This window comes from Nomascus leucogenys, unplaced genomic scaffold (genome assembly GCF_006542625.1).
Source record: "Nomascus leucogenys isolate Asia unplaced genomic scaffold, Asia_NLE_v1 Super-Scaffold_442, whole genome shotgun sequence".
NCBI classification, from domain to species: domain Eukaryota; kingdom Metazoa; phylum Chordata; class Mammalia; order Primates; family Hylobatidae; genus Nomascus; species Nomascus leucogenys.
In genome coordinates this window covers 63,280-80,497 of record NW_022095773.1, presented here as the reverse complement: position 1 = coordinate 80,497, position 17,218 = coordinate 63,280, and the positions used below count along the sequence as shown (strand labels likewise).

The window sequence follows — 17,218 nt, the reverse complement described above, 5'->3', positions numbered from 1 at the left end:
TCTGCCATGAGGACACCTTGATGGCACCATCTGTGAAAAACAGGTGCCCACCAGACACTGAAGCTGCCAGCACCTTGATCTTGGACTTCTGTGTCTCCAGAACAGTAAAAAATAAATTCCTGTAAGTTACCCAATCTCAGGTATTTTATTATAGCAGCACAAACAAACTGAGAGAAAATATAGCTCACGTACATGCAAATTCATAAAATTATAAATCTCAGGCTAATTATACTATCACATTTATTTTACAGCATAGTCAAATTAACCAGAAATTGTTAGAATACAAAACAATTTTTAGAAATCAATGGATACCTAATTATCCTAATAAGTACCATAGCTAAAACTTCATATTAAAGTTATATACTCTATTTTGACAGAAGGTACACAATATTTCGAGTAAAACACACAAATGAAAAGACATGCTTAACATACCTAAGAAGCCCAGCATAGTAAGATTTGTCTAAAATTTGCCTCTGGGGACCTAAAAAAAAATGTTTTAAGTGTTATTGTTCAGTTTGAAATGCCACCAGAATAGCAAATCCAAAGCACAATCAGAATTACACTCCACAGAATTACTCAAGACAGTCTTCATGAATGCCCCAATGAATCAAGAAGAATCACGGAAACTGAAAAGAGAACTAATATCTTAGAATCATGACATAAGGGAAGCTTCAATTAAAACTACGAAGGTGGGGCTGTTAAGACAGTAGACTCTATAGAACAGGACGAGGGAATGAAAATTGAGTCTAAGGGAATCTGCAACAGAGCTGTCCAAAGTAACTTTCTGCAGTGACAGAAATATTCTAAATTAACACTGTCCAATAAAGTGGACAGAGGGACTACAGAGCACTTAAAATTTGGCTGGTGCTACTGGGGAACTAATTTAAATTTCTGACTACTGGCTGTCATACTGGACACTGCAGACATTCCTCAGTGTGAGAAAGTGACTATGATTTTTTATCATTTGTCTCAGAGACTTTTTAAGAAATGGTCTTATATTTCAGTAGAACTAAGAAAGTATTCCTGGCCAGGCACGGTGGCTCACACCTGTAATTCCAGCACTTTGGGAGGCTGAGGTGGGAGGATCACTTGAGGTCAGAAGTTCAAGACCAGCCTGGCCAATATGGTGAAACCCCATCTCTACTAAAAATACAAAAAAATTAGCTGGGCATTGTGGCATGTGCCTGTAATCCCAGCTACTCAGGAGGCTGAGGTAGGAGAATTGCTTGAACCTGGGAGGAGGAGGTTGCAGTGAGCCAAGATCGCACCACTGCACTCCAGCCTGGGCGACAGAGAAAGACCCCATCTCAAAAAAAAAAAAAAACAAAGAAAGTGTTCCTAGGTTAAATGTCTCAAACCTTGTAAGAGATGAAGTGCCCTGCAAAGTATGAGTGTATTAACTATAAGGTCTACGCTGAGAAGTAGAGGTAATATCTTATTATACTGGGAAATGGGGCACTAGAGAAGGTAAGTATTAAAGTCACAGTAGACAGCTGTGGTGGTAATGTTCCGAATTCCCTCTTAAAAGGCTTTGAGGTATACTTGCAGAGACTAACAATCTTAAATTATATTGGTTCTGTTTTGAAGGATAAATTACTACAGAAATAAACATTTGATAAATTTACTATAGAATTTTAATATGTTTTTACCCTTGATGTTTTAAAATAATATTAAACATATAAATATTTCTGTGCATCCACTTTCAAAAGGCTAGTTAAATGACTATGTAATTTTGAAATATTTTTTCACGGTACTGATAACCATTAAGCAAACATTTCTAAATAATCAATTCATTTTTAATATTTAGTGATTTAGATGTTATTAGAATGTAGATGAAAAAATTTAAGTCTCTTGAAAGGGATGATATACTGTATTATAGAAAGTAGCATATATGATATAATTAATTTTGTACTAGCAGTATATCTTCATTCCTGATAGATCATCTGTCAAAAATACAGAAAACAAAAATCTCTGAAACAGCTCACCACAGGCTACTGGCCACTGCCTATGATAAAAAGAGAGCTTCTGCACAGCAAAAGAAACTACCATCAGAGTGAACAGGCAATCTACAGAATGGGAGGAAATTTTTGCAACCTACTCATCTGACAAAGGGCTAATATCCAGAATCTACAATGAACTCAAACAAATTTACAAGAGAAAAACAAACAACCCCATCAAAAAGTGGGTGAAGGACATGAACAGACACTTCTCAAAAGAAGACATTTATGCAGCCAAAAAACACATGAAAAAATGCTCATCATCACTGGCCATCAGGGAAATGCAAATCAAAACCACAATGAGATACCATCTCACACCAGTTAGAATGGCCATCATTAAAAAGTCAGGAAACAATAGGTGCTAGAGAGGATGTGGAGAAATAAGAACACTTTTACACTGTTGGTGGGACTGTAAACTAGTTCAACCATTGTGGAAGTCAGTGTGGCGATTCCTCAGGGATCTAGAACCAGAAATACCATTTGACCCAGCCATCCCATTACTGGGTATATACCCAAAGGACTATAAATCATGCTGCTATAAAGACACATGCACACGTATGTTTATTGCGGCACTTCACAATAGCAAAGACTTGGAACCAACCCAAATGTCCAACAATGATAGACTGGATTAAGAAAATGTGGCACATATACACCATGGAATACTATGCAGCCATAAAAAATGATGAGTTCACGTCCTTTGTAGGGACATGGATAAAACTGGAAAACATCATTCTCAGTAAACTATCGCCAAGGACAAAAAACCAAACACCGCATGTTCTCACTCATAGGTGGGAATTGAACAATGAGAACTCATGGACACAGGAAGGGGAACATCACACTCCGGGGACTGTTGTGGGGTGGGGGGGTGGGGAGGGACAGCATTAGGAAATATACCTAATGCTATATGACGAGTTAATGGGTGCAGCAAACCAACATGGCACATGGATACATATGTTACAAACCTGCACATTGTGCACATGTACCCTAAAACCTAAAATATAATAATAAAATTTAAAAAAAGAAAGAAAAAAAAAAGGAGTTTACCCTACTTTGGTTTATATATACCACAGATCTAAATTTTAAACTCTAATATATAGTGTATTCTTATGCTTCTCTAAATACATATGCAGAAGCATGAGAGATTTAATATAAATCTATGTGTTAGCCTCATTTCCTTACATAAGTATTAGAACAGATGCTAATTATCAGAAAAAAAGTAACATTTCTTGACTCACTTCTCATAAATACACGAGTATTTTAAGTGTCATTTTAATATAGAAACTATCCAAACTGTTTCAGAGTATTTCTATATAGTACCAAAAATCTAATTTTCAATCTCAAACTTTTCTCCAAGATTATTTCAAAGTTCTTCAAGTTGTACTACAGCTCCATGTCAGAAAAATGAAGACTGAAATAGCTCACATCTGTATTCAGCTTTCTAATTCAAACTGTATTTTCATATTCACTCTGTTGTTTAACCATCACAATAATTTTGTGAATCAAAGAATAACGATATGCCATAATTCTCATTACATGCCAGAATTACATGTAATAATTCTTACATGCTATAATACTGATTTAATAAAATGGTACTGTAATACTTATTGTTCAAAATATACTCAACTTTTACTTTTTTTAATTGTTCACAATTATTTATTTCTTACAAAACACAGGCCCAAGTGTGATACTTATCTTAAAATAGGTACCTTTCCTCCCAGTTTTCATTCCAGTCAAACCTTGTTGTGTTACAGGGCGATCGGCAACTTTGATTTGAGAAGACAGAACTCCACCAGTCCCTATGGGACAACCACGAGAACCTGGTCTTGCTGTCCCAGGTGGCATCTAAATGACAAACAAGATTTCATGTTTAGTAAATCGGAAAAAACACTGTACATCTGCTATTGTAAAACTGCAAAGACAATTTTTTAAAAAAACAAAATTCTACTTGATTTGTAAAAATTTCCTCATTTTTTAAATGTCTGAATTATTAAATACTGTTGTTCAATTTATTAACATATTTCTTTAACATTTAACGTTCTATGACTATTTAAAAATACATTTCAGGAAAATTTTAAATTCTATACGTAGACATTATTTATAATACCTCAAAACTGGAAAGGAGTTAAATGTCCACAGTAGAAAATGGTTAAATAAGCTGCAGTATATAAAAAGGGCAGTTTAAGTTGGGTGTGGTGGCTCACACCTGTAATCCCAGCACTTTGTGAGGCCAAGGCAGGTGGATCATGTGAGGTCAGGAGTTCAAAACCAGCCTGGGCAACATGGCAAAACCCCATCGCTACTAAAAATACAAAAGTTATCCAGGTGTGGTGGCACACGTCGGTAATCCCAGCTACTTGGGAGGCTAAGCCATGAGAATCGCTTGAATCTGGGAGGTCAAGGCTGCAGTGAGCCGAGATCATGCCACTGCACTCTAGCTTGGGTGACAGAGTGAGATTCAGTCTCAAAATAAGTAAATAAAATAAAAATTAAAAGGCAGTTTACAAGATCGTATTTATAATTCCGTTTTTGTTTGTTTTAGAGACAAGGGCTCACTATGTTACTCAGGCTGGTCTTGAACTACTGGCCTAAAGAGATCCTTCTGCCTCAGCTATCCAAGTAGCTGGGATTACAGGTGAGAGTCACTGTGCCTGGTTCATAACTCTACTTTTTTAAAACAAAAAAAGGCTGGAAGTTTGGGCATGGTGGCATGCACCAACAGTCCCAGCTACTTGGCAGTCTGAGATGAGAGGATTGTTTAAAACCCAGGAGTTCGAGGCCAGCCTGGAGAACATAGAGAGACTGTCTTTTTAAAAAACAAAAAATAAAGACAAAAATAAAAATTTTAAAAACTATATGAAAAAATAGTAATGATGATCGATAATGATATTATAGTTTTTATTTTCTCCTTTATACAATTTGGTATTCTCAGCCTTATTGCAATGAGTATATATTACCTTTAAAAATCAGAAAAAAATAAGAAAACTTTAATCTTGTAAAAACAAATGGATATAAATCCATCCTAAGATGACCATGTAAGTACTAAACGGCTTACACTGTTAAACAAGCATTCATATTACTACTCAACATGATTCTCTACTTCAGGTATGCAAAATCCAACATAACACTATATGACCTCAGGAAAAGGCCAAAAGACTTCCTTTATGTCAGTTCATATAATACATATAGGCATGAGAAGATATAAAAGATGTGAGATAAGGCAAGGTTTCTCTTCAAACAGCCTGCTCAGCTACTTATTCTCTAATTCCAGGTACCCCCTGCCTTTCTTCTCCTTTTTTCTTCTTTCCGATTTTACTACATGCCCAGGCATGCCACAGCCCCAGCTCACATTCCTTTCCTTATTTAGGAAAAGACTGGCTCTCTAGTCCTCTGTAGATGACCCCTTCCTCCTCTCCCCTCTCTCCCACCATGCGCCCACCTTATCTAAGAAAGTTTAAATGTTTAGCCAATTGGGTCTAGTTTAGATTGTGCAGTCTGACCCCAGCCAATGGGGAAAGGACACGAGGGCAGGAGTCGCATTAGGAATAAAAGCTTCTACTCTACTTTCTTCAATGTGCTCTCGTGACAAGCAGCCCTGTAGGAAGCACCCCACTGCGCAAAACTAAATTTGCTTTGCTGAGAAATCCTTTGTTTGAGTACTCGTCTTTCTTTATGACTCCAAGCTTTATTTCTAACAATTCTGGGGGCTTGTCCAGAATTCCCATTCTCCTTCAAGAAGAAGTCTTCAGTCACCCCACCCAGGGGGAGACATGTAGCACCGTCCCGTTGCAGTGGCCTCAGGGACAGGAGACTGAGATCCACCCATTCTGACAAACAAATCCAAGCTCTCAGCAACAGGGAAAGGAGAGGCTTACAACACCACGGCGACCAAGTAACTCTGTGCACAGACCAAGGTGAAAAATGGTACAAGAGCAACAAAGTATTTCCTAGGTGGTCAGGGTATCCCGGAGGATAAAAGTGTGTGTAGATGATGTTCACACTACTGCTGTGTGGATTGAGTGGGTCCTATCTGCGCGGTCCTGTGGTCACCTCATGTGGCAGATCCTGCCATTTCCCACAAGGGAAGCAGCCAGAGTGGAAAAAGCAAAAGAAGGGTGCAAGGAGCCTCCAACAGGTGGGGCTAAAGGATAGGCAAGAAATCTCTAATATGAGGGACTAAGGATAGGCAAGAAATCTCTAATACGAGGGACTGAGCCTTAACAACGCCTATGGAAATCGATAGGCAAGAAATCTCTAATATGAGGGATTGAGCCTCAGAGCCTCAGTGAGCTTCTGAAAGGAGGAGGGCGAGAAATCTCTAGTAGGAGAGGTTGAGAAGCTCCAGGGAAAGGCCTATTTCACTTAGACACCATCCCAAACCTCCAAGATGGGAAATGTTTCAAGTAAGACAGGAAAAATAAAGAGCCAAGCGCGTGATGAATTCCTTCTGATAGTCCCTTGGGACTTATGTTAAAATATTGGAAAGATAATGAAAGAACTAAACATAAAAGAAAACAGCAAATGATAAAATATTGTTGTTTTATTTGGACTGAAGGCCCATCCTCAAACCCTCAGTTTTCCTGCCAAAATTTGGTTCCAATGAAGACTGGATTTGTCAGCTCTTAATCAAACACGTTAATGACAAAAGCCCTGTCTCCCAAAAGGAAACAGACTATGCTCTTTGTTGGAGGCAAGAACCTGTCCTCCTTTACCCTTTAAAAACCAGAGGGAACAAGCCAGAAACCAACTCCTCTAAAAGAGAAAGAGTCCCTGTTCCTAAACAACCCACACCCACCAACACATGGGATCCTCTGGATCATCTTCCTCCGCTCAGTGCCCCTGACCCTCCCCCTCAGACAGCTGCTGCCACCTCAGGTCCCATTCCAGATCCTTTCCCTGCTCATGTTATTCCTCCTCCTTATAACCCTGACTTTGGGAATTATCATCCCACGAGCCTTTCCCCTATCAGCCTATTAAGTACCCCTCCCTGAAAGGACTTCAACGTGAGATAGAACAATGTAAAAAGGATATCCAAAATTTCCCATTTCCCTCCACACCTAAGGAGTCAGCCCTGACTCTCTTCCCCTTAAAAGAGGTGCCACAAGGAGGGGGAGCCATTGGCTTTGTAAATATTCCCTTGACCAGTTCAGAGGTGCGAAGTTTGAAAAAAGAGCTTAAGCTCCTGTTGGATGACCCTTATGGGGTGACTAATCAAGTTGATCAATTCTTAGGACCTCAGTTATATACCTGGGTCGAGTTAATGTCCATCCCAGGCATCCTCTTTTCAGAGGAAAAAAAAGGCATAAATGTAGGGCTGCTATGGCAATTTGGGAACGTGAATACTGTCCTGGTCAGAATGTCCCTACCACGGACCAAAAATTTCCCGCTTAAGACCTCAGGTGGGACAATAATAATGCAGCTCACCAGGAAAACATGGAAGATCTAAGGGAAATGATAATAAAAGGAATTAAGGAATCAATACCCCGAACTCAAAACCTCTCTAAAGCGTTTGATATACAACAACAAAAAAAGATGAGGGGCCTATAAAATTCTTAGACAGGCTAAAGGAGCAAATGAAACAGTATGCAGGCCTAAATTTGGAAGATCCCCTTGGGCCAGGAATGTTTAAGCTCCATTTTGTCACTAAGAATTGACCAGATATTTTTAAAAAGTTACAAAAATTAGAAAATTGGGAAGACCGACCACTAAGTAAACTTCTTAGGAAAGCTCAAAAAGTGTATGTAAGGAGAGACGAAGAAAAGCAAAAACAAAGAGCAAAACTTATGCTATCCACCTTTCAACAGGTGGCTCCAAACCCATATGCTTCTCAACAAGGCTTCCAGGGAGCCAAGAACTATAAAGGATCCAAACGCCCATTCAAAGGAACCAAGCCCCCAAGCCTTCATTTCCTAGGCCCTCTAAAGAGTGTAGGGGAGCAAAGTCAAAGAATCCCAGAATTGAAAGGGAGGAAGGACAAGATACATGTTACAAATGTGGAACAAGCCACTTCAAGAGACAATGTCCCAAATTAAAAAGGGAAAAAGAAGTCCTACCACTCATGACTTTCAAGGAAGAATAGGGGAGTCAGGGGCTCTGTCTCTTTTTTTTTTTTTTGAGACAGAGTCTCGCTCTGTCGCCCAGGCTGGAGTGCAGTGGCGCAATCTCGGCTCACTGCAAGCTCCGCCTCCCGGGTTCACGCCATTCTCCTGCCTCAGCCTCTCCGAGTAGCTGGGACTACAGGCGCCCGCTACCACGCCCGGCTAATTTTTTTTGTATTTTTTTAGTAGAGACGGGGTTTCACCATGGTCTCGATCTCCTGACCTCGTGATCCGCCCGCCTCGGCCTCCCAAAGTTCTGGGATTACAAGCGTGAGCCACCGCGCCCGGCCCGGCTCTGTCTCTTTTAATTTGAGTCCCACCAGGAGCACTTGATACATTTAGAGGTGGGATCTAAATGTGAACTTATCACCTTTTTAATTGATTCAGGAGTGTCTCACTCCTCTGTTTGTCTCACTCCATCTAATCTTGCTCTTCAGAAGAACTGGGGTAAAAGGAGAAGGAAAAGGATTTAAGGCAAAAATCTTAGAAAATACAAAAGTCAAACATCAAGATCTACTAACTCATATTCAATTTTTGTTGATCCCTGAGGTGGGAACTAATCTATCAGAAAAAGACTTAACGCTAAAATTAGGCATAGGCCTTCAAGCTGGCCCTAAGGGATTCCTCACCGCATTAAATCTACTCACCACTGTGGATGAAAAATACATTCATCCTGATGTCTGGTCAAGAGAAGGGAATCGAGAAAAACTTCAAGTTCCCCCAATACACATCAAACTAAAAACTCCTGGGGACATAGTAAAGAGAAAGCAATACCCCATTCCTTTCGAAGGCAGGATAGGGTTAAAGCCTGTAATTGAGAGTCTCATTAAAGATGGAATCCTTAAACCCTGTATGTCTCCCTATAATACCCCAATCCTGCCTGTCAAGAAATCAGATGGGTCATACTGATTAGTACAAGACCTCAGAGCTATTAACCAGATAGTCCAGACAACTCAACCTGTTGTCCCCAACCCTGACACCATTCTCAGCCAAATTCCTTACGATCATCAGTGGTTCACAGTAATAGATTTGAAGGATGCTTTCTGGGCATGCCCCTTGGCTGAGGATAGCCGAGACATATTTGCCTTTGAGTGAGAAGATCCCCATTCAGGGCGAAAACAACAATATTGATGGACAGTCTTACCCCAAGGGTTTATAGACTCCCCTAACCTCTTTGGTCAAATTCTAGAATGAGTATCAGAAAAAGTTGTTGTCCCAAAGCAAATATGCCTGCTTCAGTATGTGGATGATATTCTCATATCTGGTGAAGATATAAAAAAAGTGGATGACTTCTCTATACATATTCTTAACCACCAACAGTTTGAGGGGTTATGAGTCTCAAAAGGAAAGCTTCAATATACAGAGCCTGAAGTTAAATATTTAAGCCACCTAATAAGTGCAGGTAAGCAAAGAATAGGGCCCGAATGGATTGAGTGAATTCTGTCCTTACCCCTGCCTCAAACTAAGCAAAAACCAAAAAAATTTTTAGGATTAATTGGGTATTGCCATGTATGGATTGACTCATACTCACTAAAAAGGAAATTTTTGTATGAAAAACTTACCCAGTGTAAGCCTGACCATCTCTTGTGGACTTCCGATAAAATGCATCAGATTAAAGAGCTGAAAGAGATGCTCATAACTGCCCCCGTTCTAGCCCTACCTTCCCTGGAAAAGCCATTTCACCTTTTTGTTAATGTGAATAATGGGGTAGCTTTAGGAGTGCTTACCCAAGAGCATGGAGGCAACCGTCAGCCCATGGCCTTCCTGTCAAAAGTTTTAGACCCAGTCACCTGTGGATGGCCTCAATGCATCCAGTCCATTGCAGCTAGAGCAGTATTGGTTGAAGAAAGTAAAAAGTTAACCTTCGGAGGAAAATTGACAGTAAGCACGCCCCACCAAGTTAGAACTATCTTAGACCAAAAAATAGAGAGGTGAATCACTGACTCAAGAATTTTAAAATATAAGACCATTCTGTTAAAAAAAAAAAAAAAAGATGATTTAACATTAACTACTGATAATTCACTCAACCTAGCTGGTTTCTTAACAGGAGATCTAAACCTAAAAAGGGAGCACACATGTTTAGATCTAATTGATTACCATACAAAGGTCTGGCCAGACTTAGGAGAAACTCCCTTCAAGACAGGGCGACACTTATTTATAGATGGGTCCTCCCAGGTAATTGAAGAGAAAAGACATAATGGGTATTCAGTAATTGATGGAAAAACTCTTGAAGAAGTAGAGTCAGGAAGATTGCCCAGTAATTGGTCTGCCCAAACTTGTAAACTGTTTGCACTCAGCCAAGCTTTGAAACATTTACAGAACCAAGAAGGAACTATCTATACTGATTCTAAGTACACCTTTGGAGTGGCTCATACATTTAAAAAAAATTGGACTGAGAATGGTCTTAATAGTAAAGGCCAAGACTTGGTCCAAAAAGAACTAATTGTCCATGTCTTAAACAATCTCCAGTTGCCAGAAGAGATAGCTATTGTACATGTCCCAGGGCATCAAAATGACTTTTCCTTCCCAAGTCAAGGAAATAACCTTGCAGATCAAATAGCCAAACAAGCTGCCATTTCTTCTGAAACACCTGTCTTTCGCTTAACTCCTTGCCTTCTTTCCCCTACCACAGTCCCCATTTTCTCTTCCACTGAAAAAGAAAAATTAATAAAAATAGGAGCTAAAGGAAACACAGAAGGAAAATGGGTATTACCAGATCAAAGAGAGATGTTATCCAAACCTCTCATGAGGGAGGTCTTGTCTCAAGTACATCAAGGAGCCCATTGGAGACCCCAAGCTATGTGTGATGTGGTTTTCAGAGTTTATGGGTGTATCAGAATTTATACCCTAGCCAAACAGGTCACAGACAGTCACTTAATATATAAAAAAAACTAATAAGCAAGCTCTAAGAAAATCACTCCTCAGGGGAAGAGATCCAGGGCTAAGACCACTCCAAAGCGTTCAAATTAACTACACTAAAATGCCCCCATTCGGTTGCCTGAAGTATTTATTGATAATAGTAAATCACTTTACTCACTGTGTAGAGACTATCTCCTTCTCAAGCGTAACTGCTAGTAATGCAGTTATAAAGGCATTAACTGAAAACATCATACCCAGGTTTAGATTAATAGAAAACATTGATTCAGACAATGAAACCCATTTCATGGCACATGTCATTAGAGAGTTAGCACAGGTGCTAGACATAAAATGGGAATACCATATCCCTTGGCATCCATCCTCTTCAGGAAGAGTAGAAAGAATGAACCAAACCCTAAAAAGTCACCTGACAAAATTAGTCCTAGAAACCCGGTTACCCTGGGTTAAATATCTCCCCATTGCCTTGTTAAGAATCACAACCGCCCCTTGAAAAGATGTCAGTTTATCCCCTTATGAATTACTTGGGAATTATTTTGAGCATAGAGGCCAGGAATAGTACTAATTCTAGAGAATGTGTTGGACACAGAAAGACTGTCAACTATAAATTCAAATGAAATGAGTTAAAGGTTAACCCGAGTGATCTCTAGAAGACAATGTTAAATCTCTTCCTGGTAAATTTTCTGAATAATTTCTTCTTTGGCTTTATGCAAGCATAACTGTGAGACCTACTCAACTAATTATGCTACTTTTTGTTTTCCATTCACCAGATGAAAGTATAGAGAAGAATATATAAATTAAAACTGTACACATTAAAAATAATGAAGTGGATGTATATGTATTCACTTGGCAACATATTCATAATATATTGCTGAAATAAATAGATGAGAAAAAATAACAACGTATACAGTACTATCTTGATTTTGGAACAGACCAAAGTCATACATTTGTATGTATGTGTGTGTGTTTATAAATACATTAAAAAGTCTAGAAGATACTGTTGATAGTGGTTATACCTACAATAGGAAGGAACTCTGATACTTCTCCATTGTTTGTATGTTTTACAACAAGCATTACTATTTTCAAAAATGCAAACATTAAATAGGTGAAGTCATTGCAAAGAAAATGTCATTTTTGCAATGCCTTCACCACAGCATATTATCAGAATGTCTGAAGTCAATGTGAAGGAAAGAATTTTAAAATTAATAAGAGAAAAGTATCTAGTCACCTATAAAGACATCCTATCAGAATAAAAGCAGATCTTTCAGTGGAAATTAAAAAAAACAAATAAAAAAGAGAATAGGATGTCATTTTCGAAGTGCTAAGGAAAAAAACAAAAAACAAAAAACAAACAAAAAAAAACTGTCAGACACGAATTTTATATCCTGACAGAATAAGATTCATAAATGAAGGAGAAATAAAGTATTTCCAGGACAAGCAAATGCTGAGGGAATGTGTCACCACTAGGCCATTCCTACAGTAAATGTTCAAAGGGGTCTTCAACATAGAAATTAAAGGTGGATATACAGTATCACAAAAACACATAAAAATATTAAACTCACAGTTCTTATAAAACAATCACAAAGAGGACAAAATAATCAAATGCCAACATGAAAGAATTTCATGAAAACGTAAAGATAAAAAGACAGAGAAAAAGAAACAAATAATTTATACAACTTAAAAACAACTAACAAAATGACAGGAACAAAGCTTCACACATCATTATTAACTGTGAATGTAATGTAAATGAATTGAATTATTCACTTAAAAGATACATATTAGCAGAAGATTTTTAAAAAACAACAACAACATAATCCAACTATATCCTGCCTATGAGAAACATATCTAGCCCTAAAAGACACACGTAGGCTAAAAATAAAAGAGTGGGAAAAGGTATTCCACACTACCAAAAGCAAGCAGGATTAGCTATACATACATCTTCAAATCAAAAACAGTTTAAAAAAAAAAAGACAAGAAGATCATTATATAATAATAAAGGAATCAATTAAACAAGAGATACAACAATCCTAAATATATATGTATCTTCTCTGACCTTAATGGAATAAAACCACAAATTGATAACAAGAGGAATTTTGGAAACTATACCAACAAATAGAAATATGTTCCTGAATGACCAGTGGGTCAAAGAAGAGATTAAAAAGGAAATTTTTTAAAACTCTTGAAACAAATTACAATGGAAACACAACATATCCAAAACCTATGCAATACAGCAAAAGCAGTACTAAGAGGAAAGTTTATACTTGTAAGTGCCTACATTAAAAAAGTAGAAAAACAAAATAAACAACCTAATAATGCATATTAAAGAATCAGATAAGCATGAGCAAACCAAACACAAAATTCATATTAGAAATTAATAAAGATCACAGTAGAAATAAATGAAAGTGAAACAAAAAAATATAAAAGATCAACGAAACACAAAGTTGGTGTTTTGAAAAGATAAACAAAATCAACAAACTTTTAGCCAGACTAACTAATGAAAAAAAGAGGGAAGACTCAAATAAATATAATCAGAAATGAAAAAAAATATATACTACAACTGATAACAGAAACTCAAAGGATCATTAGAGGCCACTATGAGCAACTCTATGCCAATAAGTTGGAAAATCTGGAAGAAATGAACAAATGACTAAACACATACAACCAACAGAGACTGAACCATAAAGAAATCCAAAACCTGAACAGACCAATAACAAATAATGAGATCCAAGCCATAATAAAAAGTGTTCTGGCTGGGCGCAGTGGCTCACGCCTGTAATCCCAACACTTTGGGAGGCCGAGGTGGGCAGATCACGAGGTCAGGAGTTCAAGACTAGCCTGACCAAAATGGTGAAACCCAGTCTCTACTAAAAATATAAAAATTAGCCAGATGTGGTAGCACACGCCTGTAATCCCAGCTACTCGGGAGGCTGAGGCAGAAGAATCGCTTGAACCCGGGAGGCGGAGGTTGCAGTGAGCAGAGATCGCGTCACTGCACTCCAGCCTGGGTGACAGAGCAAGATTCTATCTCAAAAAAAAAAAAATTTTTTTTTAATTTAAAAAAAGTCTCCCAGCAAAGAAAAGCTCAGGACCTGATGGCTTCACTGCTGAGTTCCATCAAACATTTAAAAAAGAACTAATACCAATCCTACTAAAACTATTCTGAGAAATAGAAGAGGAGAAAATACTTTCAGACTCATTCTACAAGACCAGTATTACCCTGATATAAAAAAAAAAAAAAGACAAGACATACGAAGAAAACAGAAAACTATAGGCCAATATCCCTGATGAACATTGATGCAAAAATCCTCAACAAAGTACCAGCAAACTGAATTAAACAACACATTAAAAAGATCATTTGTCATGACTCACTGGTATTTACCCCAGGTATGTAAAGATAGTTCAACACGTGCAAATCAATCAATGTGATAGATCATACCATCAGACTGAAGGACAAAAGCCTTCCGTTGATATTGTAAAAGCATTTGATGACATTTAACATCTCCTGATGATAAAAATTCTCAAAAAACCAGGTATAGAAGGAACATACCTAAATACAATAAAAGCTATATATGACAGATCCACAGCTAGTATCCTATGGAATGAGGAAAAACTGAAAGTCTTTCCTCTAAGATCTAGAACACAACAAGGATGCCCACTTTCACCACTGTTATTCAACATAGTACTGGAATTCCTGGCTAGAGCAATCAGACAACAAAAAGAAATAAAGGGCATCCAAACTGGAAAGGAAGAAGTCAAATTAACTCTGTCTGCAGATGATATGATCTTATATTTGGAAAAACCTAAAGACTCCACCAAAAAAACTATTCGAACTAATAAATAGTACATTCAGTAAAACTCAGAAAAATTGCAGGATACAAAAATCGATAGCATTTCTATATGCTAACAGTGAACAATATGAAAAAAAATCAAGAAAGTCGTCCCATTTACAATAGCTACAAATAAAATAAAATACCTAGGAATTAACCCAAGAAGTGAAAGATCTCTACAATGAAAACTATAAAACACTGAGGCAATGAACTGAAGAGAACACCAAAGAATAGAAAGATATTCCATGTTCATGGATTGGAAGAATCAACATTGTCAAAATATCTAGAATATCCAAATTAATCTACAAATTCAATGCAATCCTTGTCAAAATATCAATGACATTCTTCTCAAAAATAGAAAAAAAAATCCTAAAATTTATATAGAACCATAAAAGATCTAGAATAGCCAAACCCATCCTGAATAAAAAAAAAAAAAGAAAGAAAAGAAAAGCATACTGGCATAAAAACAGAATAGAGAACCCAGAAATAAATCCATATATCTAGAGTGAACACATTTTTGACAAAGATGCAAGGAACATACACTGAAGAAATGCCAGTTTCTTCAATAAATGGTACTGGGAGAACTGGATATCCATAGACAAAAGAATGAAACTAGACCCACATCTCTCACCATATACAAGAATCAAATCAAAATGGATTAAAGACTTAAATTAAGACCTCAAACTATGAAACTACTAAAATAAAACATGGGGGAAATTATCCAGAACATTGGTCTAAGCAAAGATTTCTTGAGTAATATCCCACAAGCAAAGGAAACCAAAGCAAAAATGAACAAATAGAATCACATCAAATTAAAAAGCACTTGCACAGCAAACAATCAACGAAGTGATGGGAAAACCAACATAATAGGAGGAGAAAATATATGAAAACTATCCATCTGACAAGAAATTAATAAACAGAATATATAAGGAGCTCCAACAACTCACTAGCAAAAAAATCTAGTAATACAATAAAAAACGAGCAAAAGGTCTGAACAGACAACTTCTCAAAAGAAGATACACAAACGTCAAACAGGTATATGAAAAGGCGCTCAACATCACTGATCATCAGAGAAATGCAAATCAAAACTACAATGAGATATCATCTCACCCCAGTTAAAATGACTTTTATCCAAAAGAAAGGCAATAGCAAATGCTGACAAATATAGAGAGAAAAGGGAACCTTTGTACAGTGTTGGTGGGAATGTAAGTTAGTATAACCATTATGGAGAACAGTATGGAAGTTCCTCAAAAAACTAAAAATAGAACTATCATATGATCCAGCAATCCCACTGCAAAAGGAAAGAAATCATTATTTCAAAAAGATACCTGCATTCCTATGTTTATCACACTACTTGCCACAATAGCGAATATATGAAAAAAAACCTAACTGTCCATCAATGGAGATGGAGGGCTACGTAAAGAAAATGTGGTACATATGTATATACATATATATATATACACACGCATATACACATATATATATATACACATACTATGAAACACTACTCTGCCATAATAAAGAATGAAACCATGTCTTTTGCAGCAATATGGATGGAACCAGAGGCCATGATCCTAAGTGAAACAATTCAGAAAGAGAAAGTCAAATACCGCATGTTCTCACTTGTAAGTGGGAGCTAAACAATGGGTACATATGGACATACAGAGTGAGATAAGAGACACTAAAGATTACAAAAGATGGGTGGGAGGAAGGTGAGGGTTGCTAAATTACATATTTGGTACAGTGTTCACTATTCAGGTGATGGGTACACTAAAAGCCCACACTTCATCATTACATAATATATGCATGTAAGACAACTGATCTACCCCATAAATACATACAAATTTTAAAATTTTACAAATAAACAAATAGATAACATGCCTGGCAAATAGTAGGTGGCAAATAAATGTCAGATTCTTTTTACAAATATTTAATTATCAATTTTTACTGGAATAAAAGAAAAAGATACCCTTACTATCCTATGTATGAAGACTCTAGAAAAATTGTTTCAGTCTAAGTTAATGACGATGTCCTGGCCTGGCGCGGTGGCTCACGCGCCTGTAATCCCAGCATTTTGGGAGGCCGAGGTGGGTGGATCACGAGGTCAGGAGATGGAGACCATCCTGGCTAACACGGTGAAGCCCCACCTCTACTAAACTAGAGACAAAAAATTAGCTGGGCGAGGTGGCGGGCGCCTGTAGTCCCCGCTACGCGGGAGGCTGAGGCAGGAGAATGGCGTGAACCCCGGGGGGTGGAGCCTGCAGTGAGCCGAGATCGCGCCACTGCACTCTAGCCTGGGTGAAAGAGCGAGACTCCGTCTCAAAAAAAAAAAAAAAAAAATGACGATGTCCTAATATTATTACCTGAAACTCTAGAAAAAAAATCTGAAAACTTTAGGAAAATCTGACTTTAACAAAATTATTCC

At 37.6% G+C, this 17,218-nt stretch overlaps 1 protein-coding gene across 1 annotated transcript in view; it reads right to left on the bottom strand.

Moving 5' to 3' along the window:
• Window positions 1–17,218, bottom strand: part of LOC100607937 (intraflagellar transport protein 74 homolog) — a 105,910-nt gene that overhangs the window by 86,985 nt on the left and 1,707 nt on the right. The window contains 2 exon segments of the mRNA XM_030808371.1: window positions 433–481; window positions 3,704–3,839. Coding sequence (XP_030664231.1) covers window positions 433–481; window positions 3,704–3,839 — 185 coding nt within the window.